Source organism: Rattus norvegicus, chromosome 1, assembly GCF_036323735.1.
Source record: "Rattus norvegicus strain BN/NHsdMcwi chromosome 1, GRCr8, whole genome shotgun sequence".
Lineage (NCBI taxonomy): Eukaryota > Metazoa > Chordata > Mammalia > Rodentia > Muridae > Rattus > Rattus norvegicus.
Window position 1 is genome coordinate 210,119,571 of NC_086019.1, and position 19,763 is coordinate 210,139,333.

At 46.8% G+C, this 19,763-nt stretch overlaps 1 protein-coding gene across 17 annotated transcripts in view; it reads right to left on the reverse strand.

The window, feature by feature from the left end:
* Positions 1-2,823: 2,823 nt before the first annotated feature.
* The window catches only part of Ppp6r3 (protein phosphatase 6, regulatory subunit 3), a 114,446-nt gene continuing 97,506 nt past the window's right edge, over positions 2,824-19,763 (reverse strand). For 10 of the 17 annotated variants that reach the window (XM_063264253.1, XM_039079308.2, XM_017589246.3 and 7 more), the window contains 8 exons: positions 19,443-19,573; positions 17,997-18,118; positions 14,223-14,376; positions 13,558-13,664; positions 11,466-11,616; positions 7,488-7,505; positions 7,098-7,217; positions 2,824-4,941 (listed from right to left, as the gene is read on the reverse strand). In XM_063264253.1, the coding sequence (XP_063120323.1) occupies positions 4,890-4,941; positions 7,098-7,217; positions 7,488-7,505; positions 11,466-11,616; positions 13,558-13,664; positions 14,223-14,376; positions 17,997-18,118; positions 19,443-19,573 (855 nt within the window). In that variant the 3' untranslated portion in view covers positions 2,824-4,889. The remainder of the gene's footprint in view (positions 4,942-7,097; positions 7,218-7,487; positions 7,506-11,465; positions 11,617-13,557; positions 13,665-14,222; positions 14,377-17,996; positions 18,119-19,442; positions 19,574-19,763) is intronic. The other 7 variants (XM_017589247.3, XM_039079344.2, XM_039079331.2 and 4 more) reach the window with 1 other exon arrangement.

Below are 19,763 nucleotides of genomic sequence, written 5' to 3' on the forward strand. Positions count from 1 at the left end.
TCTAAAACTCACTTTTGGGTTGAATCCCTACTGAGGATGAAGTGGAGGGGCTTGATGTGACTTTGGTGTCTAGAGATGAAGCTGGTGTGTGTGTGTGTGTGTGTGTGTGTGTGTGTGTGTGTGTGAGAGAGAGAGAGAGAGAGAGAGAGAGAGAGAGAGAGAGAGAGAGAGAGAGAGAGATTTGATAAGGTGACCAGGATGCAGCCCCATCAGCTGAGGAGTCCAGAAAAACACATAGACCAGAATCACACCCAGGTATAACATGGTCTGCAGCATTGCTAATGGCAGCAGAAATGAAACACCACCTCTTTGCAAGTTTATTTAGAGTACCATAAAGTGGTCTGCCCCATTGCTTTGCAGAAAGGTGGACCTGAACATGCTGGGTCTCCATTCACATTAGACTTTGAGGTTCAGGCACACTACAATACCCACCATAGTTCATTCTTGGGGGTTCGGGTGGGGCAGAATTCCAGTATGTGACTACACTGTCATTTGTCTGTTTTCTGGCCACTGGACAGTTAGTAAAGTGACAATAAATTTCTCTGGACAAATATTTTGTGGGCATGTTGTCATGTGGACATATAAGCTGTGAAATTATAAGGTCGTTTGCATAATTAAGAAACCACCCCCACAACAGATTAAAACACACATGCTAACCAACTTCCCAAAGGGGTGCATCATTTCCAGTAGTGATGACAGAGGTTCTAATGCTTCATGCTGTCACCTGCACCCGATTCTTGGAGACAGGATCTCTCTGTGTGGCTCTGGCTGTCCTGGAACTTGTTCTGTAGACCAGACTGGCCTCGAACTCAGATATCTGCCTGCTTCTGCCTCCCAAGTGCTGGGAATAAAGGTGTGGTTACCATATCACTCATGTTTGCCCACATGTGTGTTCCAGTGTGTGCCTCATCTGCTTCTTGCCAGGTAGTTACAGCAAGTCTATGGTAAGCAATGCTTCATTCTCTCCACACCAGCATCAGTTTGATGAGCATCAGTGGCTTGCCCATGTGTCAGCCATGCCCAGAGAGGTGAGGAGAGGGTGTTGGAGTCTCTGGAAATTGAGTTGCATGTATGTCATTGTGGATGGCCTGAGGAGGCTGGAATTGAACCTGTGCAAGAGCAGCCTTGCCCAGTTTTACTTGCAAGTTCAAGAGGTTTATCAAGCATGGCACATGGGCTGTAGCAGACTCCAACACAGGACAATTAAACACATCTCACTGAACAAATATGGACCAGCAGGATGAGTGAGTACAGCAAAAGGCCAACAGGAGGCAAGAGCACAGCTCTGGTAGAACCTTCCCCATGATTGATAAGATACCGCCCACCAGCACCTATGAGCCTATCTTCACCCCCAACCAAAAGACAAGCAGAGGAACCATCTTGCCCTTGGTACACATCTGTGATTCTCAGGAGCCCATGACCTTGCTCATGTTGATACCGTGGAGGATGCATGTGGGAGACACGTGCAGACTCCTAGAGGAATATGAAGTCATGTGCCTGACGGACAGAGCACAGGGCTTGCTAGGGCAGCAACAAGAGGGAAATACACTTTCAATGCCAATAGATGAGATGAGAACTGAGACATGACATGACATTAATTTCTACTCCTGCTTTTGAGGTAAGTATCCTGGCCAGCAAGAAGGCTCAGCAGGTGATGGGGCTTGCCCGTCAACTTGAATCCAATACCTTAGCCCAGTGGTTCTCAATCTGTGGGTCATGACCCCTCTGGGATTGAACAACCCTTCTCGGGGGTTACACATCAGTTATCCTGCTTATCAGATTACAAATACATTCTGTAACAGTAGCAAAATTAGCTGTGAATTAGCAACAAAAATAAGTGTATGGCTGGGGGTCACCACAAATGAACTGTATTAAAAGGTCGCAGCATTAGGAAGAGAACCAATTCTCCCAGGCTGTCATTTGAGTTCCACAACATCCATGGTGGCACATGAGCAGCCTCACACAAAAAAATGAGTTTGGACAAGCCACAGTGGCTCTGAACTGACAATCCTTCTGCCTCAGCCTGGTGCTGGGATTAGAGGCGGACTTCGGTCCACTTTCGGCTGTTTTTCCTGAGACAGGGTTTCTCTGTCTGACAGAGCCCTGGCTGTCCTGGACTTGTTTCCTAGAGCAGGCAGGCTTCGAGCTCAGAGACCCGCCTGCTGCCAAGTGCAGGATATAGGCACGCGCCACCAACCCCAGCCTGGTTTAGTACTTAAGACAAAACAATTAAAAATACCACCATGTATTTTGTATGTGTGAGTGCGTGTGAGATCAGAGGGCAGTTTAAAAGTTATTTCTCACCTTAGCCAGGTGCACTGTCAGACACCATCTAACCCAGAAGACTGAAGGCAGAGCCAGGAGGATCTGTGAGTTTACGGTCAGCCTGGTCACATCAAGTTCCAGGACAGTCAGGGCTATAGAGAGACATGGTTTTGAAAAAAACAACGAAAAGTTGTCCCTCCTCCTGCACCATGTGCTTAGCGGGGACTGCTCTTACGGAGGCAGCGGGACTTCACAGAACTGTCACTGATGGTGTTTGTTGGCACTAACAGCAGGCCAGGCAGGGAATGAGCCATAGGGAAAGCTGCCATGCTGGAGGACCGGGCAGACTATCTCAAGATGGCAGGTGGTGTTGGTTCCCTCTTTGCCAAACTGTACCGAGCACCATGTGTCTGGCGCTGGTGGCTGAAGGTGGTGCGGGTCGTGACTGTGTTTCTTCAGCAGCATGCCCAAGAGCCAAGAACAGATGAAAGCTGAGGACGACTCTTGGCACAGGCTCACAATGTGGCTACTAGAACCCCAAAAAGGCTCAGGAGGAACTTTCTAGAAACAAAGCATCAGGCTTTATTTTGTTATTACTTGTAATACAGGTATTGTACTGTAGACATCTGTTAGTCTTGCAATTCATTCGGCCAATACACAGAAATGAAAAGGAGCAGGAACTCATCACAAGCCCTGGCTGGCACCCTCCAACCCAACACACCTTGTCCCTTTCACCCTCACAGCCTCTCCCCGAGACAAGCAAACCTAAGTCCTTTCCCAAGCACAACACCCAAGTGTTCCTTTCCCAGTGGACAGTGGGATAGAAAAGCCAGCCCAATCCACAGCAAGGAGGCAGTGTGGGCTGGCAAGGAGCCAAATCCTGGCTGTGGTCAGCAAGGCTTGTCACCAGGTGAGACAGGAGCATGCCATCCGCTAGCAATGTGAGGTCCTGGGCCACGCAGGTCAACCATCCCTGAGACGAGCAGAAGGAGCCCTGTCCTCTGGTGGCACCAGGTTCCAGAGAACACAGTCTCTTCAGAAGGAGCTGTGACTGAAGGGTCCTGAGCGGGCACGCACAGGCCACCGAGCCCCTCGCCACCAGTCCCAGGGCCTCCTGCTGCCCACTGAGCCTGGTGACCAGGCCTGCCTCGGCCACCTGAGGTGGTCCCTTGCACTGTGTACAGTGAGAAGCGAGTAAGGAGTAAGGCATTGAACACTTGTCTCTATCTCCATACACGATGTCATGTAGGCACACTGCTTGGGATGCTGGTTCTAAAAAACTTGTTGGCCATTTTTCAGAATATCCTTTTGGTTTTAAATACTGGTCAGGAAAAAACAAATGATGTAAAAATATGTGAATATTTTCTATCATAGAATGAAAAACTGATCTGCATCTAAAAGTGCAAGAGGCGAGGTGACTGAGCCCTTCACCAGACGCCGCGGCAGTGCACAGGCCGTTGCTTCAGCTGCTGGAGGAGGCTAGGGTGTGTTTACGCTGACATAGAAAATTATAAATTACACTGAATTAGTATCCATAATCACTATATACACACAAACCAGTTCTAAAATCCACTGGTTTACAAGTGAAAACCTCACAAGGTACAGTAAAACAAGGACCATGCTTGGATGCCAGGCTGACTGTGACAGCCAGCCCGCTTGAGGGCACACTCTGCCCTGTCACCAGCATGAGCACTTCCAGACTCACCTCTGTGACACAGCAGTGTGGGTGCAGACCACGCTGAAATGGCCATTAGTGATACTTGCCGACAAGGGACATTTTGGTGAATGGGTTAAAAGGCGGATGAACTATCAAAACAAAACAAAAACAAAAACAAACACCACCCCCACCCCCGAGAAGAATCTAACCACAGCCATGTGCACTCCAGTGTTCTAGTGTTTCACCTGCAGAAGGAGACGCTCTGAGCAAACCAGACCTTAACAGAACAGATGGCTTTACAAGAACAGCAATTCATCAACTAAGCTGTAGCAATAAATACTTAAATCTCCACCAAGACTCACGCATTTGATCCGCCTGAAACAATACAGAAAACAGTTACCAATCGAAAGTGGGTTATAAAAAAAAACACCAAGTATTTCTTATTCAAAATCACTTTGTAAGTCAGAACAACCAAAATAACACGCAGAGGGCTTTTCCATCGACAGCTCCGTGCCAACCTGGAAGAAAACTGAATTCAGAATTTTGTACAAGGTGGAAAATGTATGAAAACTGCCTAATACTTTGGTCACACTAATAATTGTCAAATAGTTATGTTTCGAATACAATAGATCTGTGTAGTCACTTTATAAAACTATTCTTACAACCATCTGAACTATGTATCGTTACTATTATTACATGGGCGGCAAGGTCTGGTGTCACAGGCTACCCAGGATTTAGATCAATACAATATAAACATACGCAAAAATTCTTGGTATTTGTCAATGTGCAGTATTTTTACACGTCTCAATTTCTCTGTACAATGTCTTAGAATCTAGAATATAAAGGTTGCTGGTCCTGATCCCTTGCAGAGTGCAGTAGTGGCGGCGTGACAGCTCTGGGTGAACCCTCCAGAGCCCTGGGTGGTGGTGGCCTGCAGTCCTCAGTCAGCAGCAGTGGACGTCACTCATCATACAGGGCCATTAACTGACGTGTCGCCTGGCATGCTTGGCTGGTCGGTCCTGCAGAGGAGACAGACACCTGAGGCACTGGAAGCTGAGGGGGGAGAAGTTAGCTTTGCCCATCCTGCACACAGGGCACAGGGCACAGGGCACAGGGCTGGCAGTGGTGGTAGAAGCTCCGACTCAGCTTCTCAGAACTGCACGCAGTGTGTTCGGTCCACAGGGCAGTTTTGCTTTCGCACTGCTGGTCCCAGCCGCGCGCTTCAGAAACTCTGCTGTCCTATGTGGGTGCAACTGACTTCCACCTGGAAAGCAGAGCTCTGCTAGGAAATGGGAAGGAAAAGATCTGTGAAGGGGATAACTACCGTGAACAAAGGGACACAGTCAGATGCTGACTCTCACAAAACAGAAGCAGCACAGACAGAAAGCAGCTCAAGAGAGGGAGCAGAAATGGGTCTTCTGTCAAAACCACAGCCTAAGGCATTTGAACACATTTAGCCCAGCTGTGGCCAGAAGCACAAAAATACTTTTTAACTGGACTACCTTCCCTGCTGGAGGCCTGCCAGCCAGAATAGGAACCAGGAGGTGCCCCAATATTGTACTCTAATTACACATGATGGTGCCTCACTGTATGAGGCCTAGGGACTGAGGGTTCTAGAGCAAGACAAAGCAGAGTGCAGGTGCACCTGCAGTTCACAAGCTGTATGCTTTTAAATATGGGGACAATAATGCCCATCCAGGGCTTATAAGTATGATGTGTGCACAACACTAGCACAACAACTGTGCAGTCAGATATGGTGGTAATGCAAAGTCCTCAGACTCAAGTGAAGAATGGTCCTGGCAAGAGTGAGGCTGGCAAAGGTGGCCATTTGTGCTCTTTCCCACGCTACCAGCTGCTTCCAACAAGAGGGCTGGCAGCACACTAAGCTCCTTTGGTACCAGCTCAATGCGGCTGTTCAGGGGCCAAAGCCTTGACCCCCACCACCTTTCTGTACACAGCCCAATAGTCTCCCCTTAAGTATATTCTTTGAGCTACAAGATACCGGTCTACTGTGGCTTCACCAGTGACTCCTGTTCTGGCCAGGGCTGGGTAAGGAAGGGCAGAATCCTTCATGCCATATGAACAGCTCAAAAGGAACCTAAGTGGCTACCCTTTGGCAAGGAAGTCTTCACTATATAGCAAAAGAGCAATCCACAGCCACTTGTATGACTTCTAATATACTAAGAACAAACTCCCCAATCCATGTTTCAGGGGCTGATGCAAACCCAGGGAAAGGAGGCCTTCCCAAATAGCGTGAAACCTAGCCAGCGCCTTTTCTCCCCAAGCCTTCGTAAGGGTAACCTGCTCACACAGTACTTACAATTGACTTTGTAGACAAAAAGATCACAAATCCATACTTCATTTTGACTAGAATTTCTGAACACAAACAGTGCAGAGAGCTGCCATGAATAGGGGCTTCCAGACCAGGAATAGAGTGTCCCCACAGGTTCCTAGCCACTGACTCTGCAGAGCACATCCCACCGGGGAGAATAGCCAGGAGACAGCTTAATGCCTTTGCAATTGCTTTAATGGACATGTTAGTCCTTCCAGAAGGACTATACGTCTCATCTCTTCTTTATCCGAAAAGTGAGCTCTGAGAGGAGCTGAACAAAGTTCCTTGCTGTCCAGGGCGTATGCTCCCTCATCTTTTCATGCAGGGTCACGCAAATCCTTGGCCACCTGGCTCTACCTTCTGGGCTGAGTGTATGGGCGTGGGCCCTCTGCAGCTGAGGCCGTGGCTTGGCCTATCCCTTCAGACTGCTTGCTCAATCTAAGCAAAAGGTGACTAGAAAGAAAACACCACATCCAAATCACATGACTTTGGCAGTGGGGTCACATCACTAAGTCACGCCCACCCATAGGTATCAGCCCTTTAAGGATTGAGCCCATGGGGGCACTCATTCTAGGACTGAAGTATTTAGCAGTACACGGCAAAGGGCCTCAGACAAGTCCTCTGGTATCACAAATGTGATGAGGAATGAGGCAGTTCACAGGATCACTGGGGACTCCAATGCTGGAGGGCTCAACACCATTCAAAGCATGGCCTCGAAAAATTGAGTTTGGCTTGGGCACTCTAAAGTTCAAGCCCCCACCCTTAACTGTTGACTCCCTTCTGCCTCCCAATATCAAGCAGAGGCAGGGTAGAGCCTTCAGAGGGTGCAGGCAGGGTGGTTACCTTTGCTCGGGACTACTGTTGGGGGTCCGGGGAGCTGTGCACTTGGCCTCTGCTGACTCAGGGGTCTCTTCTGTGTCTTTGCAAGCAGCATCTTGAGAGGTAGAAAGTTTTTCTTCCTCACTACAGGAGAGAAGAAGATAGGTGCATTACATACCAGGCACAATGTCCAGGGCCAGAGGATGAGGTCACATGCAAATGGCTCTGAAGTCATGACTGCCACGGTGGCAAGCCCTGGGGCTGACTGAGCATGCTCAGGGTGGAAGGATCACAGAAATGCAGACAGTGACTGGGGAACCACGAGAGGAAAGGGCCACACGCAGGTGGGAACTGAGAGGGACAATGTAATGTGGCTGGTGTCTGAGAAAGAGCGGTCCGTGTCACCGTACATACCGGTAGGACTTCAACACTCTGAGGCCAAGTGTGCAAAACAGAAAAAGAAACGTACAAGAGTTTCAGAACACTCCTAGAAATGAGGAATTGGGGAAACATGTCCACGACTGCACATGGCACCCCGCAGAGTCGGTGGAGGTGTGAAGAGAACCTGTTTGAAGGAACAGGAGCCTTTAGTTCCACCGTGCGCTCAAGGCAGGCCCACCACTCGCACGTGCTCCTGGCTTGCAGCCTTGCCCCAGGCAAGAGGGACCCATTGCTAAGCCAGGTGGAAAGCCTTCTGCTGCGCTCCAGCAGTGCAAGCCAAGAGCAGACACTAGGAAGGAACAAGGAGCCAAGAGCAGGAACAGCAGAGAATGGGAGCCAGTTGCCTGTGGGCAGCTCTTGGTGGAGAGACAGCAGGTACATTCCTGACTCTTGGAGCTGGAAGCTTAGCTGTGCTCTGCTCTACCTGAATTCACACTTTACTCAATTGAAAGAGATTCCAAAAGGAAGGCATGTCTCTTCAGACCAAGCCTTGGACTGGACTTGCACATGGATTTCCTGACTTTGGGGCAGCTTACCAGGCTAATCACAACTTACAGGGCTGGCACAGGTCTGACACCCAGGCTTTCCACAGTGCTGGTGGAGAAGCCAGGGCATCAGCATGCTAAACATGTACTATCCCACCACACTACACTCATCCCCAAGACTTGTCAACTCCCTTTCTCACCCCTCTTCTACTCCTTTCCCTCTAAGGTAACTACTCTAATGCACATACCCATCACTACGTGTTTACTCCAAGCCATCAGACTTCGCCTGAATACAAAGTCTGTCTGTTTGAATACTGCACATCTGAAGTGCCACATGCTACTGAGCAAAGGCACTATGCCCACAGCAAACATGCATCTCTCCGTGGCTCCCTACAGCCACAAAGGCTGCCAGGAACATTAACCACCAGCTCTGGCATTTCTCAGGGTGGTATACCCAGGAGAAAAAAACAAAACAAAACATGGGCCATTTTTGTATCAGCAAAGAACCCTCACTTACAAACATATGAACAGAGGAGGGGCTATAGGGAAGGTTCAGGGGGCTAAGAGCCCCTCCTCCGTTTGTTCTCTCCCCTGAACCCCCTTCCAGGGTTTCTCTGTGTAGCCCTGGCTGTCTTGGAATTTACTTTGTAGAGCAGTACTGGGATTAAGGCATGCAATACAACTGCGCTGGTTGTTTTCATAATTTTTTAAGTTTAAATTATGAGTAGGTGTGCTTGTCTATATTTGAGTGTGTGCACATGAGCGCAGGTACCCTAGGAAGCCAGAGGCATCAGATTCCTGGAGGTTGAGTCACAGACAGTTATGGGCTGCCTGACATGGGTGCCAGGAACTGACCTTGGGTCACCTGGAAGAGCAGAGAGTATTCTTAACCACAGAGCTGTCTCCCCAGCCACCCTTACTTGTTTTGAAAAGAAATGCTTTTCTGCCCAAAGGTCAGAAGTATATTCTACCTTTTCCTCCGTTGATTCCCATGAGACTCTGGGTAGACTATCTGGCTCTAGTGCCTGGCTCCTCACCTGGCAAATACAGACAAGACTCATAGCTGTACCTCACAGCGTTCCTGAGAGGAGAGAGCTGCTTGGAGGCAAAGCACCTAGTGAATGGGTACTGACACTGAAGTATATCTACATTCTCTTACGAATGTGTTTTAGACAATACACAGCAAGACAGTAACAGTGATTTTGTGGCCTGAATTTCCCTAGAGCTGAGACGCCAGGCATGTGCCACTATGCATAGCTGGAATCTCTTTTAAGTGGGTGTGACATATGACTGTGTACTTGCTCATACATGCACTGTGAAGACCAAAGGTGATGCTGAAAGTCTTAACTGCTCCTCACAGTATCTGGGCCACTGTCTCTCCATGAACCTGAAGCTCACTATTCAAGCTAAGCCTGCCGACAGTTAGGATCTACCTGTCCTTTGGGATCACAGTTGCATACAGCTGTGCTAACCTTTTACATGGATGTTGGGGATCCAAATTAAAGTCCTCACACGTATGCAGTAAGCACTTTACCTGTGGAATCGTGGAAGCCCCGCTTGTACATGTATTCTTTTCCTAATCTTCCTGCAGTTGCTTTAAAAGTTACTCAGCGGGCTGGGTTTTTCCTTACTTCTTACAATGCCACTGGGGATGAACACGGCCTCCTGCATGCTAGGCTCTAACACAGAGTGGCCCTACCTTCTTTACCTCCATTACTGCGTCCATTCTTCAAGGGCAGTGACATCACAGCTTCAATGTCCATGTGTTTGTAGATGACTGCACAGGTGACGGGCAGGTCTTGTAACTATGGTTTTTTGTAACTATGGTTTAGGCAAACTAGAAACCTTGAATTTCTACCTATACTGTAAGATTATTTAGAACAAATTCCTTCTAAGAACTCTTACTGAACCTAAAGGCTAATCTGACCTGGCAGATGTCTCTGTTGTACTAAGCTGTCTGGTAATGGTGTGTAATGTTTGGACTTGCTTATGTAATCTTCAAACGTCTCTAAAGAAATCTTTGTTATAATAAATAAAATATAATAAATAAACAAACAATCATGGTTTTGTGTATGTGTGTAATTTTTGTTTGTTTTGTTTTTAGTATTTTTTTTTGAGGGCTAGAGAGAGTTGGCTGAGAGAACTGATCACTCTTCCAGGGGATTTATGTTCTATTTCCAGCACTCATAATGTGGCTTACAACCATCTACCGTGCCAGTCTCAGGGGACCTGAAACCCTCCCTTTCCTGGTCTCTGAACACATGTGATGAAGACCTAATATGCAGGTAAAAACATCCATACACATAAACTAAAATGGGAAAAAGTTGGCTGCGTTTTGTTTGTTAAACTTTTTTAAAAAATACTTTATTTAATATCATGTGTATGTGTGAGGTATACTTATGTGTCTTAGAGGACAACTTTCAGGATTCTGTTCTCTCCTTCTTCCATGGGCTCTGGAGACTAAAATCCAGTCATCAAACTTGCATGGTAAGTTCTTTTACCCGCTGAGCCGTTTAACTCACATGTACATAAGTGTATCGATTTGTGTATGTGCACATATGTGAGTGTGCGTGCATGCACATGGAGGCCAGAGCTCAACCCTAAGTGTTTAAGGAGTCATTCACCTTGTTTTTGTAGTTATTCACACTGGGACTTGGGGTCTAACAAGTAGTTTAGGCTGCCTGGCCAACGAGCCATGGGCTCCTCCTGTTTCTGCCTCCCCAAGAGTGTGCCACCATTCCCATCTTATTATACGTGAGGGCTCAGGATCAAACACAAGTCCTCACTCTTGCAAGGGGAAGCCCTTTACCAACTGAGCTACCTCTCCAGCCCCTCGTTTGTAAGCTTTTAGTAGAAGAGTGTTGATCGTAGTGCCATATATGTATGTATGCCTATAATCTGTTTCTCTAGCTCATGGTTTTGTCTTATGGTACCCTCATGAGGCAGTGAACCTCTGTGATCAGGCCCAAATCTTGATGGAAGTGTTGCTGGTACCCTCTACAGTTTCCAGATTTAAATTTCTATTCTGACTGCTTTTCTACCCCATGAGTTGTAGAGCTGAGTCTGCTATTCTCAAATCCAGTGTGGTGTTTTATGAGCAGTATCCCACTGCTGCTCAATTACAATGGTTGTATTACAGTCACAGTCAGTCTATCTGTATGCTACTGAGGCCTGAATAGACAAGTAGCATCTGCAGCCTCTGTCCATGTAAGTTTTTATCATGAGTAAAGCTGTGTCAATTACCTGAGCACTGTTAATTTGCTAGACTGTGAAGACAACACACACAAGGAGAAATGCACTTTAGGGGGTCCAAACTCTCCATCTCTTGGTTAATATTAATGGAGATATTAGAAAGATAGCAAGGTAGCCTTTGAGTACTCAAATGAATCTAAAAATGTTCATGTTCCGTTTCTTGCCCATTTCCTCCCGACAAGCTGTCACCATAGGAGCCCCAGGCCCTGGTTACCTTTTGAAGACTGCAGTCTCTGTCTTGGCGTCTACAGTGAGGCTGAGTGTTTCCTTCATGCCGCCATTCATCACGGTCTCAGTTACCTTGTCTGTACTCTCAGCATCCTCTTCCCCATCTGAGCTGGCTTCCATAGCCACGCTGCCTGGTGCTGCAAGTGTACAGTGGATGGTCACATCTAGCAAACCTACCCCGGAGCTCAGTCTCCTTTCTACTTAGACTCCCACGCCTTAGTCTTACCTACTACTTCGAGATGTTAGGAGTGGCAGCTCTGCCTGACTACATTCTTGATGGGCACCTAACTTATAAATGTCCACTAGGGTGGCTCGCTCATAGGTCTTCCTCCATGGAGGGCTGCAAGTTCCAAAGACCATTCCTAGCTCTGTGTCCATATGGTCCCAAGCTTCCTCCCACTGCTCCTATGCCCACTCCACAACACAGGAGAATGGGCCTGGGAATCTTTCCTTTGTTCTACAACAGCAATGGTATGCTCCGTGGTTATGATCTTGGACTTGTCAGATTTCTAGATTTGAACCCAGTGTTCCCACCCTGACTTAGAATCTGTACAAACCCAGGGAGAGGAGACCATTCTGTGCCTCTCTAGCTCCTTAGCCATCAAATCAGCTACAATGTTGTTTTAAATATTAAGCTGCTACAGTTCACAGAGTCAACTCAATAGCTCTAGTTGAGTCTGTGGGGATGATATGGATGTTAACTGATAGAGGAGGACCTAGCCTACTGTGGGCCAGGCTCTCTACTGTACAAACAAGAGAGGAAGGTTGGCTCACAGTGGCCAGCTGGTTGAGGTCCTGCTCTGCTCCCTAACATGATGACTGAATAACATGGAGCTGTAGGTCAAGTGAGCTTTTCCTTCCCTATGCTGCTTCTGGTTAGAATTCTTATCACAGCAATAAAATCAAACTAGAATACCAGGCAATGAAGTTCTGACACAACTTTTATGGACTCAAATGTTCAGAGTGATGATGTCCTTATCACTTTTCTGGTTCTGTTCTGGGGCCTCTACTCACTTCCTCTTTCTTTTCCCAGAAACTCGCTGCTTTGCTCCTTCCTGAGGTTCTTGCCTCCACACACATCCAATTCCTACCACACACTGCTCATTTCACGTTCCCAAATGGTTCTTCACCAGTCTGTAAACGGTTCAGGGTCAGTCCAAGGAGCACAGGTAAATATTCTGAGCAGCAATACAACCCCCTGGGATTCAGACACCCGTGACCACTTCATATAGGGAGGAAAAAGCAGGCCCACAACCGAGACCAGGTTCATACCCCCATGTGCCTCAGTAGAACTCCAGAGAGTATTCAGGCACAGGATGGAGGCACAGTATCTAGTCTGGTCTTTTCTACCCTGGGCACTATGCTTCCTCCTCTCTCTGGGTTTAGATACTGTGATGATTTGTATATGCTTGGCCCAGGGAGTGGCACTATTAGAAGGTGTGGCCCTGTTAGAGTAGGTGTGTCACTGTGGGCGTAGGTTTTAAGACCCTCATCCTAGCTGTCTGGAAGCCAGTATTCTGCTAGTAGCCTTCAGATGAAGATGTAGAACTTTCGGCTCCTCCTGCGCCATGCCAGCCTGGATGCTGCCATGTTTGGGCCTAATGATAATGGACTAGATCTCTGAACCTGTAAGCCAGTCCCAATTCAGTTTTGTCCTTTATAAGACTTGCCTTGAAGGGGCTGGGGATTTAGCTCAGTGGTAGAGCGCTTGCCTAGGAAGCGCAAGGCCCTGGGTTCGGTCCCCAGCTCCGAAAAAAAGAACCAAAAAAAAAAAAAAAAAAAAAAAAAAAAAAAAAAAAAAAAAGACTTGCCTTGGTCATAGTGTCTCTTCACAGCAGTAAAAAACCCTAAGAGAGATACTTACCTATCCTCAACATTGACAGGATTGATGCTTGGTACCCAACTCCTTCTAGAATCCCTGTTTTGTGGTTCTGTCAAGATAATTTCTTCTCCTTTCTCATGTCATGACCAATGGACATCAGAGACACTCTCCTATCTTCCTGCCTCCTTTTGGTCTGAGCCCAAGCCCAATCTGGTCTTCCCTACCTACTGTGAGCACACTGGCACACTGCACTCACCCTCTGGCTGACTGGCCAAGGCAGCCGCACCAGGTGTCAAGGGGCCCACTGGTTCAGTGCTGGTTTCCATTTCCACAGGAGAATTACTCCTTAAAGACTCCTTTGTGCTTTCAGAAAAGAGAAAATTCAGATGTCAGCAGTGTGAACAGACCTTGGTTACACAAAATGAAACATGAAATCCTCATGTTAATATTCAAACATTGACAAAGCTACTCAGGAAAATTCTGAAATAAGGTCTCTGTCACTGAGTAAAATAAACACCAGGAATGGCAATGACAGTGACCTGTCAGCACTCTAGAGATGGTGGCAAATGAGACACAGGCTCATGTGCACAGCCCAGTCAGCTTGTCCTTAGAGCTGAGCCCTTCCACAGGTGTCAGTCAGGCGCCCACTCTTACTCCCTCAGTCCACCCGTGGATCTTTTAAAGCTCCGTAGCCATAGAGGCACCTGCCATCTTCCCTTCTATCCTGCTCAAGCACCCTGGAGCCAATCTTCCCAGGGCAGCTTCTGTTTTGCTGAGGTACTCAGCTGGGCCAGTATGACCAACCCTCTGCTCAATCTTAATCCTCATTCAACTCAGAGGTGAAACAAGGTGCAGAGCATATGCTCACATTACACGCACTTCCCTCTGAAAGGACTCTAAGAAAACACACGACTTGCTCACCTCAGGGAGGATGTGAACTCTGAGAAAGAAGCCCAGCCTGTCTCTTTAGTTGGCATTGGCTCTTCTGTGCTCCAGACATCAGATCCCACCGAGTCTAAGGGAGCGCCATGGGTTGTTTCCATTGGGACGTCAAAGTTGGCGGACCAGGTGGGTGCTGTAATGAGGGGAGGATTATCATTTGCAGCCTTTAGTCCTTTAGTTTAACAAGTGGGTCTTTCTGAGGCTGAGTGTGGTGGGGTGTGTCTATCATTCCAGACACTCGAGAAACTGAGGTGGGAGATCTATTTGAGCTGGGGCAAACCTTGCATACACTCAAAATGGAAATTATTTTTCAAAACAAGACTAGCAGATGAGAAGTAGCTGCTATGGAAGAAAAGTTAACATGGTGTCACTGGGGGTGGGGCTGGTACAATCACTGGAGTAGAATGGGACACTTGTGGGTTTTCATCTAGCAGCTCCATTCCTAGGAAGAGTTCCCAATAGAAATATTATTCAAAGTACATACAAAAATTCTACCCAACAGTTACTTTTCCTGCTTACTATATGCAAAGTTCTGGGACCAGTCGGTTGGGTGAGAGAGAGCGTTACTGCAGAGCTCAGACTACAGAGGAAGGAACTCTGTAATCTAAGGATGTGTGACAGTCCTTCTCTGAGTTAACACCCCAGGCCTAACAGCAGAGACTGCTCAAAACTCTACAAAGAACCCAGGAAAACCGTAGGGAAGGAGACAGAGTGTGTGCTCATGCACACCCACATGCATGTGGCATGGTTTAGAGTGTATCGCTTCAGAGCTGCTGACAAGAGAGAAAAAAAAAAGCCTTTCCAAACAGCAAGGAAATCAGAGGCTGCTGTCCTGTGCTGCTGAAGTAAACACAAATATCCAGTCGTTCCCCTCAACATATAGCAGAGACATGTTGTTTAAGCTGTACCAGCTCATTCCTTCAGAGTCCATCTGTCTGTCCATCCTTCTCCCACCCCACCCTTTCCACACTCCTTTTTCTCTTCCTAGTTTCTCTTTGGCTTTCTGAGACAAGATCTGTATAGCTCAGGGTGGCCTCAAATTTGCTGAGAATGACCCTAAACTCCTGATTCCCTTGCACCTACCAAGTAGTGAGATTATAGGCATGTGTGTCACAATGCCCAGAAATTATGGAAAATTCTTTAGCTTTAAAAGAAGAAATCCTGTGGGGTTGCCCTCAACTTCTTCCAGCTTTTCCCTAATTAAACCAAAGGGGTCCCTGCTTTCAGTTCATTGGTTGGGTGTAAATATCGGTATCTGTCTCAGTCAGCTGTTTGTTGGGCCTCTCAGAAGGCAGTCATGATAGGCTCCTTTTTGTAAGCACACCATAGCTCAGTAATAGTGTCAGGTCTTGGAGCCTCCCCTTGAGCTGGATCCAATTTGGGCCAGTCACTGGACCTCCTTTCCCTCAGTCTCTTCTCCATTTTTGTCCCTGAAGTTTCTAGACAGAATAATTGTGGCTCAATGTTTTTGACTGTGGGATGGCAACCCTATCCCCTCACTTGATGCCCTGTCTTTTTGCTGGAGGTGGACTCTTCAAGTTCCCTCTCCGCACTGCTAGGCACTTCATTTAAGGTCCCTCCCTTTGAGTCCTGAGATTCTCTTACCTCCCAGGCCTCTGGTACATTCTGGAGGGTCCCCACCACCAGCCCACACACACACCTCCTGAGGTTGCATATTTCCATTTATTCTGCTGGCTCTCGAGGCTTCACTCCTCTTTTTCTCCCAATACCTGATCATTTCCCTTCCCCCTCCCCCCAGACCCCTCCCTCTGGTGGGGGGGGTGAGGTAGGGGCATCCTGTGGGAGACTGGGGAGGAGGGATGGGATGAGGAACTGTCAGAGGGCAGAATGGAAGGGGGCTAACTACTGGACTGTAAAAAAAAAAAGATTAAATATAATAATAAGAGAAGAGGAGGAGGAGCAGACAAGAAAGACGAACTAAGAAGAGGAGGAGGAGGAGGAGAAAGAGTATCGTCATCATCACCACCATCATCATGGGAATGAACTTAAGGATGTTGTCAGGTGGAATACCAGTCCCAAATGACATGGCTGTAATGACTTTGGATCTATAGGACAGCTAGACTAGCCAGATCCAAACAGAGACCAAGGGCAATAGGGGCTGCTTGGTGGGGACAGATAAGAAAGCTCTAGTAATCTATTGCACAGAAGAGTGAATGTGTGAAGTGTTAGGAGCAGAGTCCAAGAGAAAGCAACCTTGGTGATGCCAGGGCTCTCTCCTCCTCCTGACTCCCTACAACCTCTCAGCTGTCCAGTCCAGTTCTTTCAGTGCTGCTTTGAGTTCTGTCCGCACAGTGCTCGTCAGTTCCCTACAACCTTCAAAAGGCAATTCTTGGGGACTGGAGAATGGCTCAGTGGTTAAGAGTACAAATTACTAGAGGATCCCTTAGCACCCACACAGGTTGCTGGTTCATAACCACCTGTAATTCCAGACAAGTTACAGGATCTTCAAGAGATGCCATTCCTCTGGACTCTGACTTATGTGTACAGACCCACAAATAGATAAGTAAAAACAAAATGTTAAAAAGTCAATTCTTGATAAGTCTCACCACCCTACCCTGTTCCTGAGCTACACTAATCAGCTTGTGGGACCCTGCCTTCTTGATGGCTGTTTCCTTTTCAAATGGTCTTGACAGCGGAACTGAGGCAGCTCCCCCTCAGGAAGATCTGCCTGCTGCGCCTGCTCACGAGTGCTCACTACTACTTCCAGGAGGCACTAAGCAGAGGGTAGAGATGATGGCAATTCACCATTACAGGCCTGCTGTCTGACACGCAAACATGTGGACCAGAACCCAAGGGGAGTCTAGGCCCAGTGCCCGAGGACACAGACCTTTCAGACTGGAGAAAGAGGAGGACTGGAACCTTATGGGGATCTATAGAATGACTACTAAAGCCATGTCTGGCTGTGAGGCTTCACGAAGAACCAAGGACATAAAGGCCACCATGGTGACAGGGTCAGGCTTGGGAAAATGTTCAGTCACACCACGAGCACCCCACCCCATCCCAAGTTGTTGGAATGTTTTTAACGAGTTAGTACCACTGTAAAAGATGGCAAATTCAAGTCTTCTAGTTAATAAGCAGAAGGGCACAAATGTGGACCAGCTAAAAAAGCCTAAGGTTTGGAGTTTCACAAATAAACTGTAAAGAAACGTTTAAAATTGCCTGAGCCTAATTTAGTTCTTCTAGTGCATTCCAATCATGACTCCATAATACACTATTATTTCCTCAGTTCTGTAGCCTGTGTTCTTTTTTAAATATATACTTTAAATTATGTATATGCATGTGTCTTTGTGTGCAGGTGCCCATGGGAAGTCAGAAGAGGGCATCAGATCCCACAGAGCTGGAGGCAGTTGTGAATGACCTGCCTGAACTCAGGACTTTGGGAATGGCACTGTTCTCATCACTGACCACTCCTCCTACCACAATCTGTGGCTTTTCCACTGCTGTTACAGCATCATCCCCTGGAACTGGAGGGAGGTGTGGGGGCCCCGTGCTCCCAGCTAGACTTGTACAGACAGTGATCAAACCAGTCATCAAAGTATATTCTATTTGTCCCTCCATACATGATATTCTGGAAATGCAAACCTGCAAGGAAGTCACATAGTGTGGCAACAGTGTTTTAGGTCACCTGTGTTTCAGAGGCCAACTCAAATGCCACAGGCCACTCTTTCCACAAGTTTCAGGAACAGGCAATTTCAAGCACTAGAACTAACTCATAAGGACAGGGTGACTCACGCTCATTCAGATCCACCTCCATTTTGTCCTCTGTGTTTGCACTGCTGGACTCAAACAGGTCTTGTTTGGCCCCATCTTCTTCTTCAGAGTCTGTACTTTCTTCACTGTCCGTACTGCCGGAGCTACAAAACAACACTGCAGTATTAAAGGCTGTTTAATCAGAGACCAGCCATGTTCAGAAAAATTTAAAGATCACCTACAGTGTAAAAGTCTACAGCTCTTCAATTGGATCATGCCCGCCTACAACTGCTTCATAGAGGAAAGGTTTGGTATGTGCCAAAGATGCTAAGCATCTTTCTAGACCTTTCCTTCCTTCCTTTTTTTTTTTTTTTGGCTTGCTTATTTTTTCAAGACAGGATTTCTCTATGTAGCCCTGGCTGTCTTTGAACCCAAGAGATCTGCCAGCTTAGGCTTAAAGGTGTGCTCAACCACTGCCCAGCCCAAATCTCCTTCTCACTAGAGCTTAGGATGTTAGAAAACATTTAAAAAAAAAAAATGGGAAAAAAGACTTCTAATGTCTATGTACAAACTCCTGATATGGCTTCTGGTTTGAAAAAGAGTTTCTGAACTGGAAGGAGGTTACTGACTGACTAGACATTACTTAAAGGACAGAGACTATTCTGTGGGTAAATGTGCTTCCTGTCAACCCTGACAAACTGAATCTGATCCCCAAGACCCTCAACCAAAAAAGAAATAAACAGATTACTTGAAGATACTGCTGGCTTACCCACATGTGCTGTGGCATACATGTGCAAACATATGCATGTTTACCCTAAATAATTATATTTTCATCAAGTTACTTGCAAAGGAGAACAGAGTTAAAAGAAAAGGGGGAAAGGAGCATGGGATCATATTCCATGCCTCTTGGGTAAAAAGCCAAGTTGGTAAACGGACAGAGGGGACCTGAACATCCTCCCTTTTATATTTTTTGCTTATTTAATGTATGTGGGTATTTTGCTTGCATGTATGTCTGTGCACTATTTCTATGCATGGTACCCATAAAAGCCAGAAGAGAGCACTGGATCCCTTGGAGCTGCAGTTACAGATAGCTATGAGCTGTCATGTGGTATGGGGAATCTAAGTCAGGTCTTCTGGATAAGCAGCAAATGTTCTTAAGCACTGGCTCATCTCTCCAGTCCTCCATACATTTTTCTTTTTAAATATTTATTGTGATTAACATGCACTGCTGTTTTGCCTCTATGTCTGTCGGTGTGAGGATGAAACTAGAGTTATAATCGACAGTTTGAGAGCTGCCATGTGGTTGCTGGGAATTGAACACAGGTCCTCTGGAAGAGCAGTCAGTGTCCTAACTGCTGAGTCACCTCTCCATCCATTCTTAAGAGTATTCCTCCTGTTAGAATAAAGCACTGGCCTCGCTTCAGCTTACATAGGTGGGGCCATGGCAAGTCTCACAAAATTCACTTGGCATGATAAGCCACGGCTCACCTGGACCTCCTCTGGGATTCTGGAGTAAATGCGATGTGCTTCTCCTCCCAGATATCCTCTTCATCAGAGCCGCCATCATCAAACTGCTGTATCCGCTCTTTACAACATGCTTCAAACAGGGCAATATTTCCCTATAGAAAAAAAGTGAGGAAAAGGGAAAAATTACAATTTAAGTCAGAACTGTTTTCTCTCCCAAATTACCAATGAAAATTGTTTTTACATTTGCTTTTCAAAAAAAAAAAAAAAAAAGGTATCTATCACACATATATGCCCAAATAAAGCATAAACATAAAAGCAAAATGTTAGCTTCTATGTAAGTAA